A 21,156-nucleotide genomic window follows, 5' to 3' on the forward strand; every position below is an offset into this window, starting at 1 on the left:
TTTTCTAATTAATATGTAAGGTCATACTTTGGTATTATGATATAATCTTGTTTTCCTTCAATCTCTATGATTTTAGCATCCACTGGTGATCCTTGTGTGAATCAGTATTTCAGTGGGGGCTGCCGAATGGTGATTTTTCTAATTCTGCTAATTTTTCGACATGCTTTGAAAAGTTTATTTACATTTCAGAGAGAGGGAGAGAGAGTGAGAGAGAGAGAGAGAGAGAGAGAGAGAGAGAGAGAGAGAGAGAGGGAGTCCGCTCATGTGCAAGTGGGGGAGGGGCAGAGAAAGAGACAGGATCCAAAGTGAAGCAGGCTCTGCACTGACAGCAGAGAGCCCGATACGGAGCTTGAACTCATGAACTGTGAGATCAAGACCTGAGCTGAAATTGGACGCTTAACTGACTGGGCCATCCAGGTGCCCCTCTTTCTAGATTTTTTAACAGGTCATTCTTCTGTAAACACTGTAGTTTCTGAAGTAACATCCTGACAATTTAGAATAAGTTAATACATGTACCGCCTTTGCTCATTCAAATGAAATGGCAGTGCAACCACCAAATGCTTTTCTGCATTTGAACGTTGTATCCAAAAAACAACACATTTCTATTCCATGGCTCCTCAGAAAGAACTATGTATGGAGTTGGGGATACAGGGTAAATAAGAAAGCACACACTGTGTATTCCTTAAGAGCTTAGAGTCTAGCCATAATAAGTATATACTCCTCAAAGAAAAGAACTGTAATTATCTGCCTAAAACTTTAGGTAGTTTTTCATAAACAGCTTCCTAATATAGAATTAGGAATCATTTAGGGGGAAGACAAAAGTAAAGTTACATTATATAAATAATTTCAGTATGTTAGTCTAAAAATTTCATAATTTTAAAAGTTTTAAGTGTTTGAGAGAGAGTGTGCATGCAGGGAGGGGCAGAGAGAGGGAGAGAGAGAATCCCAAGCAGGCTCCACGACGTCAGCTTGGGGTGTGGGGGCTCAATCTCATCAACTATGAGATGACCTAAGCCGAAAGCAAGAGTTGGACACTTAACCAACTGAGCCTCCCAGGTGTCCCTCATCCCTAAGGTATTTATATAAACACATAACACCTTTGCTTTACAAAACCAAAGCAATATGGAAGTCTAAGTCATGGAAAGTTACTTTTGTCTAAGATCAACAAAATGGTATCTTTCCCTTTCAATGTCCTTATGAATCAGCAATTCAGGATCAACCATAGTTGCAGAAAGCTCACATTCCTTTACAGAGGACGCTCATGACAAACCCTAGACTGGGTCTGAACGAACAAACAAACATGTTTTTTTGTTTAAGTTTATTTATTTTCAGAGAGACAGAGCAGGGGAGGTACAGAGAGAGAGATTGGGAGAGAGAGAATCCCAAGCAGGCTCCACAGTGTCAGCACAGAGGCCAAAGTGGGCCTCGCACTCACAAAACTGTGAGATCATGACCAGAGGTGAAACTGAGAGTCTGGTGCTTAACCGACTGAGCCACCCAGGCGCCCTGGTGGTTTTGTTTTTTGTTTTTTTTTTTATGGAAGTTTCATTTGTAAAAATGTCACTGAAATTCATAGCTCTGATAAGATATGAATCCAATTAACTGCACAGAAACAGAGTCCCAATTCTTGGACTGGGTCTAATTTCCTTTCCTTGTATCTAGTCTCCTCTTACCATATCACAGTTACCACCAGAATAACAAATAGTTCTCACTTCATTTACATGAACTACTAAGAATTAACTTTCATTTCGCAAAACAAAGCTGAACTGCGTAATTTTCTATACATTTAGGAAAACCACTTGGCAATGTTTTATAAAGGCCCATTTCTGCCAGGACACCTGTTGAGTAGGAAACCTTCAAGTGGGAACATGGAGTATATTGAACTTATTTTTTTCTAAGTTTATTTACTTTGAGAGAGAGGGAGAGAAAGAGAAAGAGCGTGCAAGCGCGTGCACGTATGCAGAAGTGGGGGCGGGGCAGAGAGAGAAGGAAAGAATCCCAAGTAGGTTCTGCACTGTCAGTGCAGAGCCCAACGTGGGGCTCTGTCCCACAAACTGTGAGATCATGACCTGAGCCCAAACCAAGAGTTGACTGCTTACCTGAGCTACCCAGGCACCCCTTTGGAATAGAATTTAATAAAAGCCTTCAAAAGAGGAAAGTTCTTTGTGTTGTCATTCTATTTTCATGTCTTGCTATATTATAACAATAGTAAAGGACCTATGGCCCTTGGAAAAACTTTGAGCCAGTGCAAGGTATGACTGGTCTTTTGATTAGAAAATAGCTTATTCACAACTGGGAAGTCTGAGCCAATATAAAAATTTGCAATCTTAAAGGGGGAAGATGTTTTAAATGCCTAAATTCGGTTAGAATTGAGTGATGAAGGCTCATACATGGTTTCAAGTCTCCTAGGCAACAGGAAGTTTCAAGGAAAGAGCTACCAGGCAAGAGATATTAAGGACTATTATTACAAAATACAGGCATTCTTAATACTTCATAAAGATTAGTACAAATTACATACAATTGTTACCCTGTACTACTAGTTTAGATACTTTGCTTTCATTTTTCATATCTACAGTCCTCTCCAGTGAAGAAAAAAGGAGACTGGGCACATTTTGAGGTAGATACATTATTCTTCAAATTAACAGTTCCATGATTGAAAGGCACTTACATGTAGCCTTTACAATATGCTAATTTTACTTTATATAGCACTTTTCAGGTTCACATGATTTCTTTTTCAGAATAGTTTAAGATCAGTGGATTGGAATATATTGTAGATATCTGAAATACACCTAATATGAATCTATTTTAGGGTGAATGAATTAATTTTTCAACTGAAAAGACCTTTAATACACATTGCACTTTAGAAGAAATGACACTTCTGACACATTGATTTAATTATGCAGTTGAAATGGGAGGATTTAAAGGGAAATTCGTATATTTAGTTGCAAATAACTTACCTGTCCTTACAACTGGAAATGGAAGTTGGTTAAGCCAGTTTAAATATCTCTTTGGACATTCACGTCTTCACCTATAAAAAAAAAAAGACCTGAACAGATCATCTCTAAGGAAGCTTCTAGCTTCACACTCTTATGGGACATGTTTGGGTAACAGTATCAGTGCAGTGTACTTTGAATATGGAAAAGATGGTTTTTAAAGTCTAGCAGGAAAAAAAAAAGTCTAGCAGATTTCAGCTAAATTGCTTCTGCAAGCCCAGGTCCTTCCTGGGCTCTACGGTTTGGAAGCTTTAGGGTTATTTCATTAAACAATGAGGCCATTAGATTTAGGTGGCTTTAAGGAATTAGTAGTGTACATAAACAACCCCAAACCTAAGCCTGACACGCCTCCAGGTTAAATCAAAATCTAAGGATAATGACAAACAGTCAACAAGTCCTTCCTAAATAAGGGACCGCTTAAGCTATAGCCAATCAAATAATTTCCTTGCTTTACTTCCACTTCTCTAAAACATCTTTCCCTAGCTCCTGTTGGGGAAGGGATCCTAACCATTTCTAATTTGATCTTGCCTAATTTGAGTCTATTTTTGTTCAAGTAAACTCTTAATTTTTTCTTTTTCTTTTTAGCACGCTTCACGCCCCATGTGGAGCTTGAATTCACACCCTGAGATCAGGCGCCCCTGGCAACCTCTTCCTCGAAAGGCAACCAGCACTACTTAACAAAGTCTTAAAAGTGAAGATAAACTTTAAGGGCTCACTGTCACTTCTAAGACTATATACCTCAAGGAAGTGACTAGCTAAGAGGACAAAGATGGATGGATGCATGTTAAAGGATGTTCAAACTAGACCTGTTAATATAAATAGCTGGTAACTAAAATCTCTAACTTCAGGGGAGTGAAGTGGTTCCATGCAGTATTTACTGACGAGGCAAGTTACTTTATCTTCAATTTTTTGTTATCTTCTAATTTTTTCCACAACGAATATAAGTTACGTTCTTAACGAAGTTAATATACCACTGGCTAAATATGTTAACTCTTTCTTTTGCACAGTTACCCAGTACTCAGAACATTTTTAGTTTATTCTAAAAAACCATCAGTCCCTGAAACTGCTTAATTTCTGAGCTACTAAAATTGTTACCAAAACGTGGTAAGATTGGACATATTCTGCCTCCCAGAGAGACTCCAACTGAGGAAAAAGAATAACTTACTGAGAAAAAGCAATTATAAGTGACAGGACCACCAATTTTTTGGTTAGTGTTCTTAAATACAGGAAAAGACAAATCATGTCCTCAAAATTTCCAAAGAGTTGCTTCTTAAATTATGAAGAGCCAGAGAAACAAAGTACTGCAGCAAACACTTTTAATAAGAATACAAAATTCACACCAGAGGCACATTCTGGGGAATGTAAAGGAACTATCACAAGTATTAATTCTGCTGGAAGAATAAAATAAGGCTCTCTCGGAGTACAAATATACAGGAAGGAATGATTTAAAATAGGTTTATGATTTACAATCACATTACATTGTACATATTAAGCACTGAAAACAGGCATATTAATTAAAAAGCCAGCTAAAAGGCATTTGAACATATATAACAAATCTTACAGTCCACAAAGTTCATGTATAACAGTAATTTTAAGTACTTCATTTCAACACAAAAGAAATGAAGATATATTAATTTACGTTTATGACAAAAATCAAGAGAACTTCTATTTAAAAGGCTTACGTTATGGATAGAACCACACAGCGGACAGGTCAGCCACATAACACAAAACCGATCCACAGTGCTGAGCAACTAAAATACTACTGGCCTTTCCCAATCCCCTTTCTTGTCACACCGCACTGTCCTGTATTTCCTTTTCATTGCTGAAATGAACAAGAGTCCTCCGTCTTCTCACTCCACGAAAGGAATGAAGAAAAACCAAACAGCAAATTCAAAAGTTGATTTTACCATAAACCTTATTAAACACGGTTTAACGAATACAAAGAAACCCAACACTGATACACAGTGCTCCTTTCCAAGGAAGGAATAGACATGTCAAACATTATCTGAAAGGGGTTTCTTTATGGATTATGTACATTGGTTGAGTGAGAATTACTGCATGTGAGAAGGCACACATCTGTGATTTAAGGCTTAACCGGTATTGTTACATGTGGAAGTCCATGAAAGCTGTCTAGGAATTCACTTCTGTCAAAATGGAATTTACCCCAAAACTAGCTTTCTAAGCACAGATTTCTATTCTAGAAACCATCAAGAGTTTCTATTTCCAAGTCCACCTGCCCAAAACCAAAAATTCTCTTAAGCAGGTTTCACTGTGACTCAAAAGAAATCGCTAACATAACTGCCCAATGACTTCGGGTGATGCAAACTCTTAATAAGCTCAAAAGCCTCACAGAAACGACAGTGTGATTCCTGCGTCTTAAAAAAAAGAAGTCTACACAAAATTAGAAGAGTACAGATTCATTTTTAAAAAGGTATTTGCCACAACTCCACGAGCCCGTCAGTCATTCATGAGAGCTGCTGCCCGTGTGTGGGTGCTGCAGGCACACCAATATAGTTTTACTCTGCAAAATAGTTTCTTTTTTCTTTAAGACAATACATGAAAATGAATCTCTTAAAGATGTTTAATATATTCATATATAAAATATCTGATGTGGATACAAATCATGTAAACCTCCCTTTGGAAAAGTTACAACTGGCCCTCATTTCCAGGACCAAAAACCGTGAATTTTTATCTTGTCAGTGCAAATCTATATTAGATGTTTTCAAACTACAGAAATAGCCATCAACCCTCACAATACAAAAGGATTTTTCAAAAAGGAAAATTACTGTGTTCAGATTATAGAAATTATGTTTACATTAAAATCACCCACCTTCCCATCAAATTTAACAGTTCAGTTGTTAAAGTATGAAAAAGGGGAAAATTAAAGCTGTTTGTGCAAGAATCACTACAATGGTTGTGGTCACCCCTTCCCTAATCTTAACCTAACTCTGCTTAATTCTTATTAGGTTTGTTTAGAAATATAACAACGTGACTTTTTTCCCCCAACCCCAGGTGTGATTTTACTGTTCTTCAAGCCAAGATGGGGCATCCACTCCAGGGGTTTTCAATTTGATATGGAACTGTTTAAGTGTCTGTTCAAGCTGCTTCTGGTTCCCAGCAAAGTAAGCGGCAATGGCATTGTGGAAAAGGACCAGCTGATTGTGCAATACCTTGACCTGTGAACAGGGCAGAGTTACAACACCAAGCATTAGCACGGATGGCAATGAAATGTAAGGGGACTTAGTATGTGTGCTAACCAAACAGTGCGTCTCTCGTCAGGAAAAGCTGCTTGCATAACGACAAAGTACTTCACACACACACCTACTGTACGTCACTCTGCACGGTCACTGGGGCTTTGATGACTTTTTAATTTCCCTAAAGGGAATAGGTCATTTGAAGAAGCTGAACCATATTCAGACATTATTGAGGACATTAATTAAAAATATTATTAAGTCTCCCCTCAAATTGAGTCTATTCAAAATTAACCACCAAAGAGGGAGCACTGCATATAAATAATTACCCTATATGCTATATACCAGGTATGGACACCATTAAGACTAAACCTTCTGTAAAGCTGAAGAGGCCAGATATTTCGAAATACTGCAGGTCCCGGCAAGTGTTGCTCAGAAAGCCAGCTTACTTGAAGTTCATATGACTCTCCATTATTTTCAAGTACTTGACATTTCTAATGATAAGACTATGTTTTAACCAAGTAATGCTACTTGTGTAAATCTTTATTAAAGAAATCAGTAAAGCATTGCAAAGATTTATGAATAACGTCGTTTCTTGAGCTCTTGTTTATAACTGTGTTTGACAATAAAGTATAAAATATACATGGACTTACCCAGCTAATGCAATATTTATTAAAATTGAGCTTTAATAGTTTTTAATGATGTGAAAACATCTGATATAAATGGTAAGAAAAAATGGATATGGCATTTTATATACGGTATGACATTTACATTCACTTTATTATACACACATGCATGGTCTCTCTAAGCCATTTCTTCATCCATTTACCTCTAATAAAGAAAACAACACAAACATTTACATTGGATATTTTTGATTTGTAAAGCCTTGATTTAAAAGTTAAAATATTACAGGGGCGCCTGGGTGGCTTAGTCAGTTACGCGTCCGACTTTGGCTCAGGTCATGATCTCACAGTTTGGGAGTTCAGGCCCCACATCGGGCTCTGTGCTGACAGCTGAGAATCTGGACCCTCCAGATTCTATGTCTCCCCCTCTCTCTGCCCCTCCCATGCTCATGTTCCGTCTCTGTCTCTCAATAATAAAAACGTTAAATATATTAAAATATTATAAAAGTAACATACATTCAAGATTATAAAGTAAAACCTTCTGACCCATACTTTCGGCACTTGTCCCCTCCCCTTGCCAAGCAAAAAGCACTATAACATTTTGTTGTGTTTCCTTTGAGAAATTTTCTAGGCATATACATAATATTTAAAAACACAAAGAGACTGCACTATGCACACTTTCAGTAATGCTGTTTATTCAAAATATCTTAATTTTTTATTCCATTCATGTATTTATTCAAATAATATTTTAAAAAATGTTTAATGTTTATTTATTTTTGAGAGAGAGAAAGAGACAGAGCCCAAGTGGGGGAGGGGCAGAGAGAGAGCGAGAGAGACAGACAGACAGAGACAGAATTCAAGGCAGGCCCCAGGCTCCGAGCTGTCAGCACAAGGCTGGACATGGGGCTTGAACTCCTGAGCCACTGAGATTATGACCTGAGCCAAAGTCGGATGCTTTATGGACGAGGCACCCAGGTGCCCCTCAACTAATATTAAATGCCTTCTATGTACCACATGCTGTTTTAGGTGTTAGGGAAATAGAAAAAAATCCTTTCCCTTATGAGCTTATATCTTTAGGAGATGGGGAAAGAGAGGAGGGAGGCAAGAAATAAAACTAAAGATTGACATCCCAGGAAATTAGTATCTGAAGCCTTGAGAAGAGGTTGGGCTAATTCTCAGACTTGGAGGGCATCTGGCGTGGCTGATTTATCTTTAAGTTGTTTTAAAACAAAAGACATTTTTTCTCTTCTTCTGATAAAGATTAAAAAAATGTCTAGCAAGTATATAGCTTAAGAGGACCAGCTAGCATGAAACAATGAAAACTAAAAAATGTCTGTACAAATGAAAAGAGGTACATCTTGCATTTACCTGGTCAGACCTTTAAGGCCTGCAACCTTTGTAGATGAAAACCTTTGGTACAGGTACAACCAGGACAGCAATGAAACATCTAACACATGTCAGGCACTGTACTAGCGATACAAGAGTACAAGAGCAGTAAAACACGGGCAGTAGGAAAGGACGGTATGGTAAATGGGCAGTACAGGGACACTGGGTTAACTTTAAAAAAAAAAAGTGCACTTGTGGGGAGAATAGGGTTTTTTCCATAAAGGCTGGAGAACAATGGGACAGAACACTAACTCCTCTGCCCTCTGCTTCTGGGATATGAGGGAGATTTCAAAAGATGATGAGCCTGAACCTAAGAATATTTACTAAGGAAACAGGATAATCAGAGGGAAAGCAGGTTTCTAAAAGGCAATTTAGGAAGCACAGTATTTGAATCACTCTTCTCCATACCCACACCCCTGAGGAGCCTTCTGCAGTGAAAGTGAGCCTGGCCATGTCACACTAGAAAATGAGGCCTGAGAGGCAAGTGCTTCCCCCCTGGACTGCCACCATGTTGTGAGGAAGCACGGGCTAGCCCTCCTCCCTGGAGCTCCCAAGTAGGACCTGTCACCCCTGCCATGCCCAGTGCCCCAGCAGGCCTACCAAGTGAAGCCAGAAGAACTCATCTACCCAACCCACGTAACTGTGGTAAATAATAAATCATTGCCGTTCTAGCCTACTAAGTTTTATGTATCTTGTTACGCAGTAAGAGATAAGGGGTACATCTATGAAAAAGGTTAAGAATGCAGTTTCCTAGCAATGAATAAGGGTTTTAGAAAACACAAAGAGAAGGAGAATCAAATCGGGGAAGACGGGCTTGGAAAGAGGAAAGGCTAATAAGCTGAGTGATAAATGAAGGAACTGAAGATAGGCCTATACTTGGGCAAGTTAGGAATTGGGAGATGAGAGAAATGAAAAGAGAAAGCAGCTAGGAAACAGACTGAAAACAAGATGCACATGTGCTGCTAACCAGTCCCAAGATCTAACTGCATTTTTGGAGTAAATGTAATATAGTGTCTTTGAAAACTTTTACTTCCACTTTTCTAGGAACACCTAACAACTGCATTAGGTTTACAGCTTCTCCAAATTTGTATTTGTTATTCATTTATTTTATTTGTTATTTATGTTTTATTTGAGAGCAAGTGAGTCGGGGAGAGGGGCCTAGAGAGAGAGGCAGAGAGAGTCTCAAGCTGGTTCCATGCTCAGTGAGGAGCCCGACTCAGGACTCAATCCCATGACCCTGGGATCATTACCTGAGTGAAATCAAGAGTCAGATACTCAACCGACTGAGCCACCAGATGCCCTTGTTATTCATTTAGATTATTAACTAAAACATCCCCATTCTTGATATTTACAGCAATTAACATAAAGAGCTTTGGAATCAGGAAGCATATATGTCAATCTTAGTTGTACCACTTCCCAGTTTTCTTTGTGACACAGAGCCAGGTTATTTCCAATTTTTAAAAAATATTTATTTATTTTTGAGAAAGAGACAGAGTGTGAGCAGGGGAGGGGCAGAGACAGAGGGAGACATAGACCCAAAGCAGGCTTCAGGCTCTGAGCTGTCAGCACAGAGCCCAACACAGGGCTCGACATGGCTCGAACACACAAACCGTGAGAACATGACCTGAGCTGAAGTTGGACACTTAACCCACTGGGTCACCCAGGTGCCCTGGTACAGGTTACTTCTAAATTCAGTGCTGGAGGTCTTTATCTGTTTATCAGGGATGCCATTACCAACCTGAATTTGCAGTATCACTGTAAAGGGTTAAGTGAAATGAGATACTGCCTAGCACTCTGTCTGATACAGAATAAGTACTCATTCAATTTCAGTGGAATCTAAGTTTACCTACTGGACAGTCAAATCCTCAAATGACATGGACTTTTCTTGGTTAAAAATAATTTCATTTATTTAGAACCCATTGATTTGGATGATTTGGAACTTGTAAGAACTCAGACTGTAATATTGTGATTTAATATTAAGAATTAAATACTTGGTCTTTGTCCTCATTTCTGGCACAAAGCTCCTAAAACCCTTGTAATTTCCAAAGTGGTAAGAGTGAAGGGAGCATCTTTTGTTACAATACTTAGTGTGTGTCCTGTTCCTGAAATAGCCCCAGATCTACGAAGGTGGGAGAAATGACTTCTGTTTGGAATAATCACTTTTCAATCATACCTGACTTTGTGTTAATGAGATTCCTGGAAAGCCCCTAGAAAACCCAAGTTAAGAGCTGGTTGTCAGGGGAACTAAATTGTGATTAGAGGGTAGGAATTTCAGTTCCACTCCCTTACCCCTGGGAAGGAGACAGAGCCTACAGGTTGAATAATTCATCAATGGTCAATGATTTCATCAGTGGTGCCCATGTAAGGAAGCCTCCTTAAAAACCCCTGAAGTATGATGTTTGGAGAAGCTCTGGGTTGGTGAAATGTATTCACATGCTAAGGAAGTGGGGCACCCCCGACTCCATGGACACAGACGCACCCGTGCTAAGGAACTTTACAGACCGGGATCCCTATGTACTTCTCTATCTGGCTCTTCATATGTATCCTTCAATACTTCCTTGTAATAAACTGATAACCTAGTAAGTAAACTGCTTTCCTGAGTTCTGTGAGACACTCTAGCACATGACCCAAGCGTCTGAGGGTGGAGGGGGTGGGGGCAGTATCAGAACTGCACTGAACTGGAGGACACCCAGCTGGTGTCCAGGATGGAGCGTCAGTTGGTGTAGGAGAAATCCTAAACATCTGGTGTCAGGAGTGTTTGAAAAGTACTATGAGTGTAAAAGAAGAAAGACAGGTTTCTCCTTTTCAAAGGAAGAAACTGATGTGAAGTTTACCTTATTAGCATGATGAAAAAAAAAAAAGATGTGTGCCAAGTAAATAAGTTTTGTTGAAAAGATGCAGGGCACATTTGGCTTATCAACACTGACTGCCTTGACAAGGCCTCGAGATCCCAGGGCAGGCAGAAAACAGCCGGGGTGCTGCAGAAGGAACTCCTTTGCTTGACAGATCACTCGGAGGACCTTTTTTTTTTTTTTCCTTAAATGTTTATTTATTTATTTTTGAGAGACAGAACAAGCAGGAGAGAGACAGAGAAAGAGGGAGACACAGAATACGAAACGGGCTCTGGACTGAGCTGTCAGCGCAGGGCCTGATGCTGGGCTCGAACTCACGAAGCATGAGATCATGACCTGAGCCAAAGTCGGATATTCAACTGACTGAGCCACCCAAGCACCCCAGAACTTTTTTTGTTTTTAAAGATTTTATTTTTAAGTAATCTCTTCAAACACAGGGCTCCTACTTACAACCGTGAGATCAAGAGTCGCCTGCTCCACTGACTGAGCAAGCCAGGCACCACACAGCTCAGAAGTTTTAAGGGTCAATTTACAACCCCATGATTCTGTGCTTCTAATATGAACAGGTTTGTCAAGCACCACAGAGGCACGTCTTCCAAGTTATTCATCAGTAAGCATCATTCAAGTTAATAGTATTACATGTAAAATTTGTTTAAAACATTCTTAATACAGACTTCTACTAAATTCATATTGACCTTTCTCTGTGTCTAGAAAGAAAAGTTTTGGGGCACCTGGGTGGCTCAGTCGGTTAAGCCTCCGACTTCCGCTCAGGTCAGATCTCATGTTCGTGGGTTTGAACCCCGAGTTAGGCTCTGTGCTGACAGCTAGCTCAGAGCCTGGAGCCTGCTTCTGGCTCTGCCCCTTCTCCTCTCATGCTCTGTGTCTGTATCAAAAATAAATAAAACATTAAAAAAAAAATAAAAGTTTTACACTGTAATCACTTTTAAAACAAGCTTTAAAATGATACACTGATTTGCATAAGTACTAAGAAAAGGTCAGACTATTCTAATTAAACTTATAACCAGGGTTCACCTTACATGGGTAGAGTTTAATTTCAGGACCAAATCTCTTTCTTTTTTGAGAAGTTTTATTTAAGTAATCTCTATGCCCAACATGAAGCTTGAATTTACAATCCTGAGATCAAGACTCGATGGTCTTCTGACTAAGCTGGCTAGGCGCTTAAATAAATAAATAAATACTGTTAAGACATTGGTCAATTAAAATTATAACTAGCAAAAAGTAAGTAAAATAAGACACTGCAGCTGAGCTCTCATCTGATTCCTATTTACATAAAAATGGTGTTAAAATTGAACTCTTCTCAGTCACCTATTCTTCTGGAAAACAGCTTGTGAGGGACTGGTCAAAAGAGGGCTCTAAAACGAGTATGTTTTAAGAGAGGGTGGGAAAGTTCCCACAAGACCTTAGATAGGAAAGAACTTTTTGCTGTTAATGTTTTTTTTAAAAAAATACTTATTTTGAGAAAGAGAGAGAGAGGGAGAAGTTGAGAGTGCAAGTGGGACAAGGGCAGAGAGGAAGAAAGAAAACCCTCCCAAGTAGGCCCAATGCTTTCAGAAAAGAGCCCTACATGGAGCTCCCACTCAAAAGCTGTGAGATCACAACCTGAGCCAAGAACAAGAGTCTGATGCTTAACCTGAGCCGCCCAGGCGCCCTGGAAAGAACTTTTCAAAGCTAAAAACTCATAAATGAAAGGACTGAGAAATTAAATTCATGAAAATTCAGAGTTTCTATTCATCCAAAGACAGTGAAAAGACAAATTACAAACCGAGGAAATTTATCTGCATTACATGTACTGACAAAGGATATATATCTAGAAAATGTAAACAACTTGACAAACCAAAGGCAACCAAACCAAAAGAGCAAATAACACGGATGGGTATTTCACAGAGGAGGAAACAGGGACAGCCAATTAAATCTGAAAACATATCCAGCCTCAGGAGAAAACAGGAAAGTGCAAATTAAAACTAACTTGAAGAAAGAAGACTTCAACTATCTCCATTTTGACCTCAAAATTTCTAATTGACGAAGTTCTTTCCCGCTTATCTCTTAACTCAGGCACGCTGCCCTGCGGGCAAGGCATCCTGGGAGGAACTATGGCCTCCAGTGACGAGAGCTGCTGCAAGCCCACAAGATCCCACGTGCCTCATCCCAAGACAGTGACCGACTTGACCTTTACAGCCTCCCTGCACAAACCCATCGCCCTTTGTCCCACATTTTCCTTATAGAAACTGAGACATATTTCCAGCACTTTGGAGGGTGGTCTTGGAGTCATTGCCTTTCCAGTATTGGCCTCACTAAAACAAATTATTTTTGGGACCCTTGGAGCCAGGTGCTGTGGCATCTCTGCACCCGGTGACACTGGGATGCCATTTTATAGCTTCTACATTAAGAAAACTTAAAACAATTAAAACTCTTGTACACTGTTGATTGTTGTATAAATTTGTACAACTACATTTGAAAACGATTTGGCACTAATCCATAAAATGAAGGATGCATATATCCCAATGAACAGTATTTTAACTCCTAAGAATACACCCTTCAGAAACTTCCATGTGTGTTTTTTGAGACAGGGACAATCATGTTCACAGCAGCACTGTTTTTAGCATTAAAGAACAAGGAAACAAACCAAAGCTTGTATTTACAGGCGAACGGATAAGTAAACTGCAGCCTCTTCATGTGGGGACAGTATACAGGAGTGAAAACAAATGAACTGCAGCTGCATGCATCAGCGTGGATGGGTCTCGCGAGCATCAGAGCAAAACAACTAGCTGCAGAGGAGCGCCCACAGGGGGATCCCCACTCATATACAGTTCAGAAACACATGTGTGACTGAATGGTACACGCACATGTGGCAAAACTATAAAGGAAACCAACAGGAACGAACAAAACTCAAATCAGGGGTTCTGGAGGGAGAAGAAGGGGAAGGGTAGGATAAGGAAAAGCACGGAGGAGGCTTCAAAAATATTGATGGTTGTGTTTCTTAACCTGGGTGGTGGGAACATGGCTACTGTGTTGTTGTTATTCTTCATATTTTTGTCTATATGTTAAACATTCTTTTGAATGTACTTAAGATTTTACAATATTAAAAATGAGAGGTAGAGTCTGTCTATATGTCATAACTTCACCGAGCATCTGCACTATTCAGTGCTCTGATGAACCAGTCACCCCTCTTTTATATTCGGAGAAAAAAAATAACACCACACCTAAAATGTTACATTCATTCATCCAATAAATATTACTAAGGGTCTGCCGGGTGTCAGGCACTAGCATACCGTCTGGAATGCAAACAATCAACAAAAAGACAACTCTGCTCTCAAGAAGCTTCACATTCTATTGAGAAGAAAGAGAAACAAGGTAAGTAAGATACACAGTATGTTAGATGATGGCATGTGTTATGCAGAAAAATTAAGCAGCAATGTAAATAGAATGCTAGAAGAGGTCTGAGGTGACATCTGAATAAAGACCTAAGGAAGTGAGTGAGTGAGTTTTGAGAAACGTTAAGTATTGTTTTGTTTTTTAGAGGGTGCAAGTGAGCAAGGGGAAGGGAGAAAGAGAATCCCACAAGGTGGGAGAAGAGAGAGAAGCGAGGTTCACCCAAAGTGGGGCTCGTGCTCACTTGAAGTAGGACTCGAACTCATGAACCGTGAGATCATGACGTGAGCGGAAGTCCGATGCTTAAGTGAATGAGCCACCCAGGCGCCCCGATACTTTATGTTTTCTAATGAGGCCAGAAGAATAACGCTCTGGACAGAGGAAACAGCAAGTACTACAGTCCCAAGGTGGGTGGTGTGCTTGGCATGTGTGAGAAGCAGCAAGGAGGCCAGGGTGGCTGGGTCATTTTGGTAAGGGTCTGGTAGGAGATGTGGTCAGATAAGTAATGGGGGAGCTAGATAATGTAGGACCTTAGATGTCATCAGAGACTGTGGCTACTTTTCTGAGTGAGATGAGAAGGCACAGGAAAATTCTGAGCAGAGAAATGGCAATATCTAGTTTACTTTAATAAACATGCAAGGGTAGAAATAGACCTGTTAGAATACTACAGCAAAAACCCAGGTGAGAAAACGGTGGCCTGGACAAAGGTGGTAACAGAGGAAGCAGTGAGAAGAGGTGGGATTCCCAATACACTGTGAAGGTGAAGCCAACAGATGAAGCTGTGGGGGAGATCGAGAACAAAGATGGTGCCCAGACTTTTGCCCTGAACACCTGAAAGCATAACGTTACCGCACACTGATACGGCAAAGGCTATGAGAAGGGCAAGTGTGGAGGGGAAAGGTGGCTCGCAAGAACTCGGTTTGGGACAAGTGTGAGATGGTCTTCTGGCAGACACAAGGCAACGCTGATTAAGTAACTGCTTTTGAGACTGGAGAGAGTTCAGAATAGCAGTATAGTGAAGAAACAGATTAAGATAATTTTTATAGTTCCTTTCCACTACAATTTTCTGAGAAAACTGCCTTCTAAATAGAGGTGTGTGTATATTTGTGTACATCTATAAAATAAACAATTTGGACACTCAAGTGGCTCTCAAAAAGTCTCTGAGAGTTGAAAGGCTCTCTTTCAATAGAAAAACATTATTTCTATTTATTTTTAAGGACAAAAATCAGCTTTTCTCTCAGAGATTTATGAAATTCAACTGAAAGTTTATCAACCAGTCCATTAATTAAACACTCTTCCCTATTTAAAGATATTTTTAAGGCTTTTGCACTAGTAACCTACCTGGGTCACAAAGTAATTTTCCAACTTGCCTTACCGGTATGATTTGGCCTTTCTTTCTTTCTTTCTTTCTTTTTTTTTTTTTTGAATGATCCTTGGCTCCTGGAGTTACAGAGCAACTAAGGGGTTTCTGTATTTTTAGTGTGAAATTCTAATTTTCAGAAATAGATGCTAGCCAATTACTTTATTGTTCTTTGGGTCATAAGAAATTTTTGACTTGAATGTTAATTCCCAGTTTTAGAATGAAAGGAGACAATAAGAGTGGAAGGCAGGATTTGATTCATGTGCTGCACCTCGAGAGAGCTCTTACAACCATCTGAAAGTTATTTCAGAAAGTGGGAAGGGCATCAGACAATTTTTTTTAGCTAACTCTACAACTGTCAGTCAACACAAATGTCCACTGAGAAGTCAGTTTCTGTATCCCCTTGAGGGAGCTGACAAACCCAACACAAAGACACACCAAGCTGAAGAAGGCTCAGCTGCCCACTAACAAAGCCTCAAGCCTCAAACCAGCTGTGTATGCAAAATGTCCCCCAACTCCACTGAAACTTAACCCATGGGAAATCAAGGGTAGAAGGTGCTTTTTAAGACTGACTTCTAGTTTTCACAACAAAATGACACAATACCCATTTTCACAAAAACATTCTCCTAGTGATTGTGAGAAGGTTGATGTGCAAGCCTTTTCAAGTATATACACACTTCAGAGCAGTTCCCTGGTATAGAAACAGCCTCTGGGGATTCACAGCTTTTCAACTGTAATCATGGAAATAAAGTATAAAATTTCATTGTTACTTTAGTCTCAGAAGCCTTTTTATACCAAAACAGGTTAATTCACCTCATTTTTCTATTAGCACCAATTATGTAAGTGTTACCCTAGTACAATGTTTAGTTTTAGTAGTAGGTCTTAAAAATCAGATGGAAATTTAAACAGGAATGGTAAACTGACTCTTAACCACTCAAACCATTACTAACCCCAAAATAAATGGGAACTAAAATAAAATAAATTATCAATATGAATATATTTACTTTCCACACTAAACAAAGTAAAAGCTTTGGGCTTTTTGCTTATTTTTGCTTCTTTTTCTTTAAATTTTTGATGAACTAATTTTCTTTACAGTATGTATTCATATGATGTCTTGGTATAATGACTGTATTATTTAGATAATATCAATGTAGCTTCTACTGATGCCACAGAGTCCTCAGGACATTAAGGAACAATTAAGTAATATAGAAAAACAGCTGCAAACACAATTCTACACAGAACTAATTTTTGCAATCTTGGTAATGCCTTTGCAGTTGTCACTATGTATAAGTAGTTTTAATGAGACTTAAAAGTGTTATTAAAAATTTTTTTTAACATGTATTTATTATTTTTGAGAGACAGATCATAAGCAGGGGACAGGCAGAGAGAGAGAGGGAGACACAGAATCTGAAGCAGGCTCCAGGCTCTGAGCTGTCAGCACAGAGCCCAATGCAGGGCTCGAACCCACAAAGTGTGAGATTGTGACCCGAGCCGAAGTTGATGCTCAACCGACTGAACCATGCAGGTGCCCCTTAAAAGTGTTATTTTAAGTTACTTGGCTGGTTATCAGGTTTACCCTAGTAGCTATTTGGCCTTGTGATGGTCCGCTTAGGACAGACACCAGTTTCTCACACAGAACTGGCTTAGGAAGACAGATGAAGAAAGTAAGATGGGGGAAAGGTCAGAAGGTACTTTTAGGAGAAGGTGTAAAAAGCCAACAATGTTTGAGGAAGTATTTTAGGGTCATTACACTTTTGCAATTTATGTTTATATTTATATTATCAGATCATGAAAAGTGATGAGCACACAGAATAAAAAAATAGCCATGTATTTTTGTCAGACTATTCTTTGATATGGTGGGTGACACTCACTTTTGTGAAGCACTTTCTATTTAACAAGTAATATGTTACCCTTACATCTACTCTGCACAGGCTTCTTTTCTCTCCATGTTATAGTTAAAAAGAACGTTCAGAAAGTTAAGTAACCTGCCAGAAGTTAGACAGTCAGGGAGCAGATGCTGGGGTATGGAGGGCCTTGTCCCAAGACAGGTGCATGTTCTCTCACCTGTGCTAACCTTACTCTATTTAAAAGGCAATAAACATTCTGGAAAGCTTTTAAACAAAGCCTGAAACAAACAAACAGAAGGTACTGCAGGGCACTTAAGGGAAAGGTAGGAATGTACAGACAATATGTTTTAAACTCCTTCCTCATTTTGTCACTGGCTCTGATGTTGCATTTAAATATTCTCAAGACAGGCTCCAATACAAGGTTTGGAGGAAATGAAAGAAATAAAGGTTCTTTTTAAATTACAAAAAATAACGCAATATGAAACTTTCATACACTCTTTCCATACTTACAGAGCAGGAACTATTTATTTATGTATGTCCTAACTTTGAAAAGATTTAAAGAGGCTATAAGGATGAGTGAAAAGCAGAAGAGAAGCAGAGATTTAAAAAAAAGCAAAAGAAGATAGAGGTAATAGTTCCAGGCAGAAATGGGATGATGACAAATTTGACAAATTTTCAAAACCTAACATCAGAAACAATTACAGTAATTTAGAAATACACTAAATCATTGTGAATTCAATTACAAAGAACTTTCATAAAGATCTGCCAAACAATGAGCAACCCGGATCAGACATAAGCAAAACCACGACAGCAACATCTGGTGAATGACCTAAAATATGCCGTACAATACTTTGATTGTTAAAGGGCAAAACAAACTTCAACACTGACTACTAAGGCAGAGACAAGCTGAGGTTTTAAATAGAAACTGGGTAAGAGAAATTTAAGAGCCGGACTGAGAACTGATGCCAAGTGGGATTATACTGAAAACTTTCTCCTGCTTACACAGCATATATCAATAGAAGATAAATACCATTTACAAAGTGTACTAACTGAAAAATTTAAAGTTATTACTGCATAGGCATCAAAACCATAATAAGGCACTTTATTTATACCAAATGAATTTTTTTCCAAATCAAATTTAGATTAATTACCTACCTTATTAGAGATACTAACATAATTTTAAAAAGTGGAAATTTCTAGTTCAAATAAAAGTAACTTGTTCTGATATATTTATAATTGTTAAGTTTCTTCAAAGCAATTATTGGCTCTCCCAATAATTCTATAAAATAAAGGTTTATACTAAGTGAACAACAATATTGGGGTTGGCTTAAACATGTGAGGAAAAGTTAAAATAAACTCTCTTTTTAAATTTTATTTCTAAGTATCTCTACACAACATGGGGCCCGCGCTTACAAACAACCTGAGATCAAGTCACAGGCTCCACTGACTGAGCTGGCTGGGCACCCCTCAAACTGTTCTTCAGTAAGAAGTCTCCAACTGCCGACATGTGAAGAACTAATTCCTTTCTTTACCTCCAATTATTTAAAAATGCATAATTATATGCTTTCTCTGCCAGTCATTGATCTCTTTTTTAATAAGTAAGAAAGCAGAAAATAACAAACCTTTTATTAGGTTTGAGAAATTAATTTTATTACTCTGTAATAGCTTTGGAAATGCCTGTCTTGTCAAAGCAACAGCTGAGAAAAAAGTACGTTCAAAAATATGGGTGTGGGCATTGAGAAGGGAGGAAGAGAAGGAAAGACAAATATGAACCACAAGTGGAGGTGGAAGAATAGATTTTATTTTTCTGACTCATGGGGATAGGTTTCAACAAATCTTGGACAAGTATGTTAAAAAAAAAAAAAAGGATCTTAGGAGGGAAAAAAGGGCAGTCCTATTTCGAAAAGCAGATAACCGATGACACACAATTCCAGTAATGATAGAACTGTGCTAAGGTCTTACAATTCTTTATCTAATGGTAGGTTAAAATTCTCAATGCACAGGTTTTCTCCCCCTTGAACAAAAATGTCTATCACCCGTTTGTTCCATGGTTTACAGTGTTAGCTCCCACCCCCTCCTCCCTTCCCTCTAAGAGCTCCAGGCTTGGATATGACCCGTATGGCTTCTGTTTTCCAAGGTTCCCTCCTATCTTCTCCCCCTGCTATATTAAGAACCTTACTTGGAACAGTATTACAGATCATAAAAGCAGGGCTGTGGAGTCAAACAGGTCTAGATTTGAATCTTGGTATGGTTGTGAGGCGTTGGGCAAATTATTTAATCTCTCTGAACCTCAGTATCATCATCTGTACACTGGTATATGATCATCTAGATTGCAGTAGATAGATACACATATCGATATTAAACGAAATACTTATAGAGAACTTCCTCCATATACAGATTACTCAAAGACCAGTGTGCATCAATTCACTTGCTGGAGAAAGGGAAAGCTCTATAGATGCAGCCATGGACTTACAAACATTTGGAAAAGAAACAGACCAACAGACATTCACAGCACAGTAAGGTGTGTGCTTTAACCGGAGAGAGCCCTGGGTAGCAGGGTAGTACACAGGGGAAGAAAGAAACTTTCAAGTTGCTAGAGGAAATATTAAGTACCCAAATCATTCGAGATAGCATTTGAGCTCCTAGATAGAAATTAATCCAGATATGGAAGAGTAGTTAAGAAACGAAGTATTTCCTTCAATCAATTAGGTGACCTGTTCTCACTGGCCTTTGGACATTGGGCAACGAGAACTTACAGCTAAACCAATGGTCCATTCACACCCATCGTTACATTCATAAAATAGTTTTCCATTGTAAGTGTGGTTCTGTATTATATTTTGGAAAAAAATTTTTTTTAAAGATTAGGAACCCATTCTCATACACAGCTTATAAAAATTCTGATCCTATGTACCTAACAACTGTTTAGGAGCTTAATAAAAAAGCTTTATCAAAATTCGTTATAACACCACTATTTTCTTTAAAAAAATTCATAAGCAGTTATATTACACTCTGCTTTAAGAAGAGAACAGAAAATTTAACAAAAGTTTACAGATAAGTTAAAACATATGCTCTAGAGTTTCTTCAAGAATTTTTGTTCTAACCTTTTCCACCATGCTCATGTTACTCATTCTTGTGTGGTTCTGTTCAAATCACGCCACCTACTCTGAAAGCCCACGCTGGCCACACCTCCGTTCTGCTTCATCAAATCCTGTAGTTCTCTCTCCTGCTAAGTCAATACGTTGTATATAATAGGTTTTACTAAATGTCCTCCATTAGACTGTATGTTGCTTGTCAGCAAGAAGTTTGTCATAATACCTTTATACAATATTTCTTTAGGATATGGCATTATAATAGCCCCACATAAGCACCGAATAATTTTTGAAAAGTGCATTTTTTTGAAAATTTAAAGGAATACAGTCAGAAAGCCAGAATGTTATAAGGTGTAAGAGGACTAAAGAAAAAAAAAAACTAGTTATCATATGATTTTTTTTAATTAAGCAAAGCAGATGAGTCA

General features: G+C 38.7%; 1 protein-coding gene across 6 annotated transcripts in view; it reads right to left on the reverse strand.

Moving 5' to 3' along the window:
• Nucleotides 1–4,292: 4,292 nt before the first annotated feature.
• Nucleotides 4,293–21,156, reverse strand: part of ARFIP1 (ADP ribosylation factor interacting protein 1) — a 117,744-nt gene continuing 100,880 nt past the window's right edge. For all 6 annotated transcript variants that reach the window (XM_029940010.1, XM_029939995.1, XM_029940001.1 and 3 more), the window contains one exon: nt 4,293–6,169. In XM_029940010.1, the coding sequence (XP_029795870.1) occupies nt 6,014–6,169 (156 nt within the window). In that variant the 3' untranslated portion in view covers nt 4,293–6,013. The remainder of the gene's footprint in view (nt 6,170–21,156) is intronic.

Source organism: Suricata suricatta, chromosome 1 (genome assembly GCF_006229205.1).
Source record: "Suricata suricatta isolate VVHF042 chromosome 1, meerkat_22Aug2017_6uvM2_HiC, whole genome shotgun sequence".
Lineage (NCBI taxonomy): Eukaryota > Metazoa > Chordata > Mammalia > Carnivora > Herpestidae > Suricata > Suricata suricatta.